At 57.1% G+C, this 8,792-nt stretch overlaps 1 protein-coding gene across 1 annotated transcript in view; it reads left to right on the forward strand.

Moving 5' to 3' along the window:
* Nucleotides 1–8,792, forward strand: part of SLC12A5 (solute carrier family 12 member 5) — a 28,601-nt gene that overhangs the window by 16,508 nt on the left and 3,301 nt on the right. The window contains exons 12-21 of the mRNA XM_059407131.1: nucleotides 43–217; nucleotides 830–948; nucleotides 1,273–1,371; nucleotides 2,141–2,260; nucleotides 2,526–2,630; nucleotides 3,874–4,042; nucleotides 5,866–6,061; nucleotides 6,969–7,138; nucleotides 7,499–7,630; nucleotides 8,488–8,595. Coding sequence (XP_059263114.1) covers nucleotides 43–217; nucleotides 830–948; nucleotides 1,273–1,371; nucleotides 2,141–2,260; nucleotides 2,526–2,630; nucleotides 3,874–4,042; nucleotides 5,866–6,061; nucleotides 6,969–7,138; nucleotides 7,499–7,630; nucleotides 8,488–8,595 — 1,393 coding nt within the window. The remainder of the gene's footprint in view (nucleotides 1–42; nucleotides 218–829; nucleotides 949–1,272; nucleotides 1,372–2,140; nucleotides 2,261–2,525; nucleotides 2,631–3,873; nucleotides 4,043–5,865; nucleotides 6,062–6,968; nucleotides 7,139–7,498; nucleotides 7,631–8,487; nucleotides 8,596–8,792) is intronic.

Raw genomic sequence — 8,792 nt, forward strand, 5'->3', positions numbered from 1 at the left:
GGAGGTATTGCTCACCCAGAATCTCCTGTCCCTTCATTCCAGGTTTGGCGAAGCTGTGAATGGCAATCTGGTGGTGGGCACACTGGCCTGGCCGTCCCCCTGGGTCATTGTCATTGGATCCTTCTTCTCCACCTGTGGGGCTGGGCTGCAGAGCCTCACGGGGGCCCCACGCCTGCTGCAGGCCATCTCCCGGGATGGCATAGTGCCCTTCCTGCAGGTCAGTCAGGGGCGGAGTGTGGGAAGAACAGCCCATCCACTACACCAGCCAGCCAAGCCACTGCCCAGAGAGGCCACCCAGGGAGCCAAGGCCCCCTGGGGCCCTTCCGTTCTGCACTCCCCCTAAGAAGAATGGGTGCGCCTTATTTGGGATTTGGCCTATGGCAGTGTCATCTTTTTGGGGAGAGTTGTTTGCTCTTAGGGGAGGAACAAATGGCCCTCCTTTGGCTGAGTGACCAGGGAGGGAGGCAGCCAAAGGGCAAGAAGATGTAGCTCTCTCCATGGTGCTTAAAAAAAAAAGATTCACAGAGCACACAGTCATGGCCACTTGCTGACCCTGTAGCTCTTCTCCGTCTGTCCCACAGGTGCTTCTTTTCCCCTTAAGGGATGATTCGAACTTCATTGCACTGAGTTACCAATGCCAGAGTGGGAGAGACACAGCCAAAGCCTGACATCCCCTTGGGTACCCCTAAAGGGTGAGGAATACATGTCCTCTCCCTCCTTCCTCTGGTTAGGGGAGTCCTGCCTCTATTGCATTAGTCCCCAGGACTGGAAAAGAGACATGACGAGTCTCTGAGATCTTAGACCTCTATGGTGGCTGCTCTGTCCCCAGGTCTTTGGCCACGGCAAAGCAAACGGAGAGCCAACATGGGCCTTACTGCTGACTGCCTGCATCTGTGAGATTGGGATCCTCATCGCGTCCCTTGATGAGGTCGCCCCCATCCTCTCTATGTGCGTGCTGGCCTCTTGCCCTCTCCATCAGCTCTGGGGGAGGGGGGACGTCTCTCTACCTGGATCCTCCAGTTGTGACCCTGGATAGCCCACCCAGTTGTTTAACGGTCTGTCTTTTGTTATATGGAGATTCATTCATTCCCACATGCACCATGGTGTGTTTTAAGGGGATTTGGCCTCCAAATCCCTCCCTCAGCACCAGAATGTGATCTGACCACCTCCCCAATTTCTTATCCTCTTTCCCACTTTCTTTCTTTATGCTTCTCTTTCTGTTTCTGCCTCCCTTTGCATCTCTGTCTCTCCTGGGGCTTTTCTGTGTTCTAGGTTCTTCCTGATGTGCTACATGTTTGTGAACCTGGCCTGTGCAGTGCAGACGCTGTTGAGGACGCCCAACTGGAGGCCACGCTTTCGATATTACCACTGGTGGGCGCCTTGTCCCCTTCCCTGGCTGCCGGAATCACCCTCTCGCCTCCACCCCAACCCTCGCCTCACCCTAGCCCATCCCCGAGGTCCAAGGATCCCAAACTAACATAGAGAGCCCATTTCTCCGGCCTTTGTAGCCCAACTAGCACGAGAAAGATTCTGGAGAGGGTCTCCTTCTAATTACACATAGTAATATAACAGGACCATCTGGGGTCTCAGCTGTGGTTCCACCCGTGCCCATCCTGCTCAACATCTTACAGACTAGAAGAGACATCAGTTTCCTTGGCTGTGAAATGGGGGTGACAACCGCACTGACCTCATGGGGCCCTTGTGAGTGTTACGGGGCTTGGTGCACAGAAGATGCTTGCTACGTGGAGCCCGAGGCTCTTCTGATCCTTTCACTTTATGGCCCTTCGGCCTCACAGTTGGCCTGTGGGGCAGACAGGGCAGGAAGGACCCTACTTGCTCTACAGAAAGGAAACAGGCTCAAAGAGGGGAAGGGACTGGCCCCAAGTCACCCAGAAAGACTATGGCATACCAGGACTAGGACCTGGGCTGCCCGACTCCCATCTTAGTGCTCCTGCTCTGCCAGTTGCCTCTTCCTGGGGGCACACTCTTACTGGGAGATCCTGCCTCCACGGGGCTGCTCATGGAGATGACCTCCAGTTCTTGTCCACGCCACACCCCATCTAACTCCTGCTGTCTGAGCCCCGGCACGAGTGACAGTCCTGCCAGGGCTCAGGGGCTGGGTCTTTTTCCCATTGTCCAGGACACTTTCCTTTCTGGGCATGAGCCTCTGCCTGGCGCTCATGTTCATCTGCTCCTGGTATTATGCGCTGGTGGCCATGCTTATTGCTGGGCTCATCTACAAGTACATTGAGTACCGTGGGTAAGCGTTGGTGGGGGGGGGGAGGGCTGGGAGAGGCTAAGGGATGGGAGGGAGTGGGGATAAAGTAAGAGTGGGGGAGGGGATGGGGGGATGGGGTGGGATTGGGCGAGAGAGGACAGGACCTGAGAGGGAGGAGCTGGCGCTCTGAGAAAAGGAGGTGGCAGAATGGTTGCCTATCCTCTGTCCTGGGGTGGCTTCTTGGGTGTGCGTGGGTCTTACTGACACCCCTGACTTTCTGCCCTGGTTGATCCCCTCGGACTCCCAGGGCCGAGAAGGAGTGGGGTGATGGGATCCGAGGCCTGTCCCTCAGTGCTGCACGCTACGCCCTCTTACGCCTGGAGGAAGGGCCCCCACATACCAAGAATTGGAGGTGAGTGGCCAGGCCTGCGTGGGAGGGCCCAAGGGAAAGACAGGAAGGGAGCAGGGTCTGGCTGTCCGCACCTGCTTTGGTCAGTGAGTGCTCTTGTCCGCGCCACGGGTCTGCCCTCACCTCCCCTTCTCAGCCCCGCCTAGTCTGACCTTTTCCTGCTGCAGGACCCGGGGCCAGGCCGAGCTGCTCTCTCTTCATCCCTCTGTTCATTCCGTCATGTGTTGAAAAAAATGTACGATCGCAGGATACACGCCAGGCCCCCTCTAGTCTGCAGGAACCAAGTGAGCTGGCAGTTCCACGGAGAAAGCACACGCAGAGACAGACGAATGTCACGTCTTGTGGCATTTGCTCTGGGAGAGGTGGCTTCATTCACTTAGAGAGTTATAGGGGCTCCTAGAAATCTCTAGATTCAGAGCAATTCCTCCACTTTACTTGTGTGGAAGTCAGGGGCCAGAAAAGGTCTCAGAGGTCACAGAAGGCAGAACTAGAAGCAGGAATTTTACCTCGCACTTCTCCACTGAGGGTGCTTTCTCGATGATGGTTCCGTAAGCCCGGCCTCACTCATCTCCCTCAGGTTGCTTGGCCAAGAGGAAGGCCTGAAGGCTGAGCTATGCCTAGGACATTGCTGGCTTGCGCTTGCTGGTGTCTACTCAACTGGGGCTTCCAGAGATCAGGGCTTTGTATTACTCGTCTGTGAATTCTTAAATGCTCGGCACAGGGTCTGACCCCGAGTGCTTAGAGAATGCTCCTAAACCGGTGGCCAGTGTGATGGATTGTGGGGGGGGGGGGAAATGAAAAAGGAAATGAATGGATTAAATAGTTGGGTTGATGGCCAAGTGTATATGTGAATTGGAGGGTGACGGCTGACAGGTGAATGTGTGAATGGACGGGGGCATGTGGATGTCAGGTAATTAGGTGATTAATGCATGTGTAGGGAAAGTAGTACGGATACGAGTGGGGGACTGACGGATGAGATGGCTGGGTGGGTGAGTGGGTGGATGGATAAGTGAGGTGGATGAGAGGCAAGTGAGTGAGTGGGTGGGTGGTGGGTGGCTGTGCGGGAGCTGGTGGGATGGGTTGATGTTTAAGCGGAAATGGGTGGGTGGGTGTTGAAGTGGACGCGTAGGGGGTGGGGGCATGGAGGATGGATGGCTCGTGAACTCACCGGCTGACGGCACGGGGGTGTGTGGGGTATGGTGGAGGTTGGGCGTGTGTGGTGTGGACCACCTCGCATCCTCTTCAGGCCACAGCTGCTGGTGCTGGTGCGTGTGGACCAAGACCAGAATGTGGTGCACCCCCAGCTGCTCTCGCTGACTTCCCAGCTCAAGGCAGGGAAGGGCCTGACCATTGTGGGCTCCGTCCTGGAGGGCACCTTTCTGGATAACCATCCCCAGGCCCAGCGGGCAGAGGAGGTGAGCCGAGGTCCTGGCGGGGATGGGGAACGGGAGGGCACTCAGGAAGACAGTCCTTGTCCCTTTACACTTTTCCCTCCTTCCCACCCTTGGGATCTCGAAGTGGGCTCTGGCTTTTCTTAGAACAGGAATCTAAGGGCTCAGAGAGTGACGTTCCTTAGAATCCAGCTCTCAGAACCGAAGACCGTCAGAGCCCAAAGGGCCCCTTTGATGCATAAGGAAATTGAACCCTAGAGAAGTCAGGGCACTTGTCTACGGACAGAAAACAGAGACTCAGATTAGGACGGCTTGATTGCTACTCCAGACTTCTCCCTGCCAAAGGATACACCTTTCAGGGTGTTTTCACACCTGTGATTCTCTCGATCCCCACACCGTGTGGAATTGGCAGTGTGAGTACCCACATGTCGTACAGGAGGAAACAGGCCCAGAGAGGGAAGGCAGCTTGCTGACAGCCACAGAGCTGGCTGGAAGCACAGTCAGGATTTGAACCTGGGGCCCTGGCTCTGGGTCATCTGCTCCTGTCCACATCCACGGTCCATGCTCTCAGAGCAGAGTCCAGAGCCAGGGCCGGCAGGGGCGGGCGGCTTGTGCAGGATGGGGCACTGACAGGAGTTTGAGACCTGGTGGGCAGCAGAGGAAGTGGGCTCTGTCTTCGACCCAGGCCCCTCTCTCCCCTCGGGCTGTGACTAGTTGTGGAGAAAGGAAAGCAAGAAGGCCAGAGGGAGGTAAGGCGAGATAGGGAGGGGCACCCCTAATGGCTTGTGACAGTTGGTGTTTCTGCCTCACTGGGCCGTTCACACCAATCTGTCAAGGCCCAGAGCTGGAGGCCTCCGCTGGTCAGCTTCCTTCAACATGCAGAGGCTGAGAATGTGCTGTGAACCAGGCGTGGGGAGATTGGGGGCGGGGTGTGAGACCAAATCCCAGCCCTCAAGGCGCTCCCATGCTAGTCGGAAGATGGAGCATACCCAGAGGGCTCTCAAGCCCACTTGAGTTCATATCCGAGTAATAGAATGTGTTGTGTGTTTACAATCTGTCAGGCGACATTCTACCTTACCCACATCATGTCTAGTAATTCTCCCGGTTCCTCAGTGAGGTAGCTGTCACGATTCCCATTTGACAGATGGGAAAACTGAGGCCCGTAGAGGTTAGGTGATTTGCCCGAGGTCCCACAGGCAGGAGGTGGCAGAGGTAGGAGTTGAGGCCCTCTCTGACATCAGGGTAGGGGTCCAGAGTGTGGGGGATGGAGTCAGAGCCCTGGAGTTTCACCCCTACAGTGACAGCCATTAGCTGGGTGGCCTTAAAAGCAAGTCTTAATTCCTCTGAGCCTGAATGAATTTCCTCCTCTGTAAAGTGAGAGTAAGAAGAGCCTTACCCTCATAGTGCAGGCAGAATGTGCATTTAAACTGCTTATCATCCACGCTAACTTTTTAAAAGTCATTTGAAGCAAATCGTCTGGGCATGCAGGGGAGCTCCGTTCCATGCTGGTCTTGGTGGGGGGGGTGGTCTCAGGCAGGGTGGAATGGACGGTGGGGGGAGGGGTCTCAGCGGAGCTGGAGGGCTTGCAGGGGGACTGCGAAGGATGGCGGGGCAGGGGCAAGCGCGGGGTCCTGTCATGAAGAGCTTTGACGCATCAACAAGGGAATGGGAGCCACAGGACATGGGGACCCATGCACAGTTCGGGCGCCCCGGGCGGAGTGTCAGGAAGATCGGGATGACGCAGGGGACAGACAGGAGGAAGGGAGGCCACGAAGGGCTGAGCAGGGCCAGGGAGGCCTGAGGCTCATCCTTACCTGACACGCCCCCCTCACCGCCACCTTTCCCAGTCCATCCGGCGCCTGATGGAGGCAGAGAAAGTGAAGGGGTTCTGCCAGGTAGTGATTTCCTCCAACCTGCGTGATGGCGTGTCGCATCTGATTCAGTCTGGGGGCCTCGGGGGGCTGCAGCATAACACGGTCCTCGTCGGCTGGCCCCGAAACTGGCGGCAGAAGGAAGACCATCAGACGTGGAGGAACTTCATTGGTAACACGGGGAGGGCGTGGGGCCGTGGGGTGGGGTGTGTGTGCTGTGGGTTCTTCTTCCTGGGCCCGGGTGCTATTTCCCAGATGTGACAGGTGTGGACTCTGCATCTGCAGGTGTGGGTGTTCAGAGCTGGCTGTGTGCCAGACGCTGCACTGGGTGCCGGGACTCAGGTGTGAAGGAGGTAGTCCTGGGCCCCGGAGAGCTGGCTCGGCCTGGGGAGGGCGTCCGTGGAGACCCATGGAAAGAGCTGCAGCTGTGAAGTCAGAGAAGCCGGGGTCTGAATCTCGCTCGCCTCTGGCCCTTCCTAGCTGTGTGATGGTTCACAAGTGACTCACCCTCTCTGAGCACTGGATCCCTCGGTAGTAATGCAATAACGAACGATTACAGACCACGCTCTCTCCGTGGGCCAGACTCAGCCTCTCGTTCTCTCAGCAGTCCCGGGAGGGTTATTCCCTGTTATCGCCACTTTATTGGTGTGAAACCAAGGCACATAGAGACTGAGGAATTTGCTCCAGGTCACACAGCTGGTAAATCTAGAGGCTGCCCTGGCGACTACTCCAGGCTATTCTGGGCCCTTAATGGGGGGGTGGGTCATAGTTAGAAAGCAGTTGAGAGCATAAATGAGGCCACGTGCGGGAGAGTTCCTAATAGGAAGGGCACGTGGTGTTATTGCCATTGACAGGTGGGGAAACTGAGGCCCAGCGAGGCTGAGAGGCCTTCCCAAATCCAAACAACAATGAAGTGATGAGACCTACGTGGATGCTGGTTTTCTGACGACTCCGTCCAAGGCTGGGGTGGGGGCGAGGTGGGGCGTTGGGTGCCAGGAGCCTCTGCGGCTGCCAGTGGGTGCGGGAAAGGGACCAGGGTCACTGTGTTCCCATCTGGCCCTCTCCTTGGCCCTCCCCAGAGCTGGTCCGGGAAACCACAGCTGGTCACCTGGCCCTGCTGGTCACCAAGAACGTGTCCATGTTCCCCGGGAACCCTGAGCGCTTCTCGGAGGGCAGCATCGACGTCTGGTGGATCGTCCACGACGGCGGCATGCTCATGCTCTTGCCTTTCCTGCTGCGGCACCACAAGGTGAGGGCAGGCATGGCTCCGGGGCTCAAGCCTCCAGGTGAGCTCCTCCCCGAGAGCTCCTGGGAAAGGGGGGCTGACCACCCCCCTTTGTCTGGGAACTGATTGTGTCTCCTCCTGCGGTGTCCTTGCCTGTAAAGGAGAGCAGTGCTTGGCCCACGCAAGGGATGCTTTAATGGGGGACCCTTACTTAAGGGAGTTCTTGTAGGCAGGGACCCCTGAGATAGAGGATTTCGGGTCTGCGGATAGGCATGGGAAGGTGGGCGGGAAGGGCGAGGGACAGGGTCCTCTCTAGGGTCGGGCTCTGGATCTCTCCTCACTGCGTCTGGGCTGGACCTTTCTGGGTCCCTCTCACCCCTGCAGGTCTGGCGGAAGTGCAAGATGCGTATCTTCACGGTGGCCCAGATGGACGACAACAGCATCCAGATGAAGAAGGACCTGACCACCTTTCTGTACCACTTACGAATCACCGCGGAAGTCGAGGTGGTGGAGATGGTGAGTGCCCAGGAACTGCCCCGAGGTTTTGGAGTCCTTCCTGGCTCTCTTTGCCCTTGGCCCCAGCACCGAATAGGGCAAGCCCCAAATCCTTCAGCTTACGACGATGGATCTCCTCCCCACCCTATCCACCTCTTAGCCTCTCACATAGTCCCCCAAGAGCCAGTCTGTCCCTCCATCCGTCCGTCTGTCTGTCCCTCCCTCCCTTTGTAGGAACAGCCGTGCCATTAGATGCGAGGCGCTGTCTCGTACACTTTATGTATATTCTCACGGCAACCAGTGAAACAGAACTATCGGCATTTTCATTTCACAGATTAGGAAGTCGAGGCACAGGAAGGTTAAGTAATTTGCCCAACAGTACAGCTGAGCGGCAGAGCCAGGATTCACGTCCCGGCAAGCGGGCTTCAGAGTCCACGCCCCTCGCGATTGCGGGCCAGAGCCTCTCCTCTGTCCTTTCTCCCGTTTATTTATCCCTCCGCCCGTCCCTCTGTGTTCATTAATGTGTTCATTCACTCAACCACCCATTCATCCACGTATGTATTCATTCATCACTGTTCCTTTATGAAATAATGTCTTCCCCTTCTCCATTCACCCAGGTAATTAATTAATCGACTCATTCATTAATTCACCCATTCATACGCCTGGCCCTGCGTCGGGCTGAGCAGGGAGCGAGCTGCATTGCCTTCAAGGAGCATTGCCCGAGGCTTCGTCCTTGTCTCCCACAGCTATTGGTTAAACTAGGTCATTAGGTGGAGAAGCCCTAGGCTGGCGGAAGGAGAGGAGGCTGCCTCCCTTCCCTTGGCCTCGCCCCTGAACTCAAGCTTTCCTCCCTTGCCCCCGTCACTGCCCGCCCACAGCACGAGAGCGACATCTCAGCTTACACCTACGAGAAGACACTGGTGATGGAGCAGCGTTCCCAGATCCTCAAACAGATGCATTTAACCAAGAACGAGCGAGAGCGGGAGGTGAGCTCGCCCTGAGAGGGCTCTGAGCGCCTCAAGCTGCTGCCCAGTCTGGGTCAGCACGGCAGGGAGGGCCCAGGGCTCCCACTCCCGGGCCGCTGGCACCGCCTTCCCCCTGGAGTGAGCCCGCCTCGCTGCACCTACCAAGCCTGCCAGCCAGGATGCCAAGGGCTTTGGCCTGGGTGACAGACGCCCCCCCC

The sequence above is a fragment of the Mustela nigripes genome, chromosome 7 (assembly GCF_022355385.1).
Source record: "Mustela nigripes isolate SB6536 chromosome 7, MUSNIG.SB6536, whole genome shotgun sequence".
Lineage (NCBI taxonomy): Eukaryota > Metazoa > Chordata > Mammalia > Carnivora > Mustelidae > Mustela > Mustela nigripes.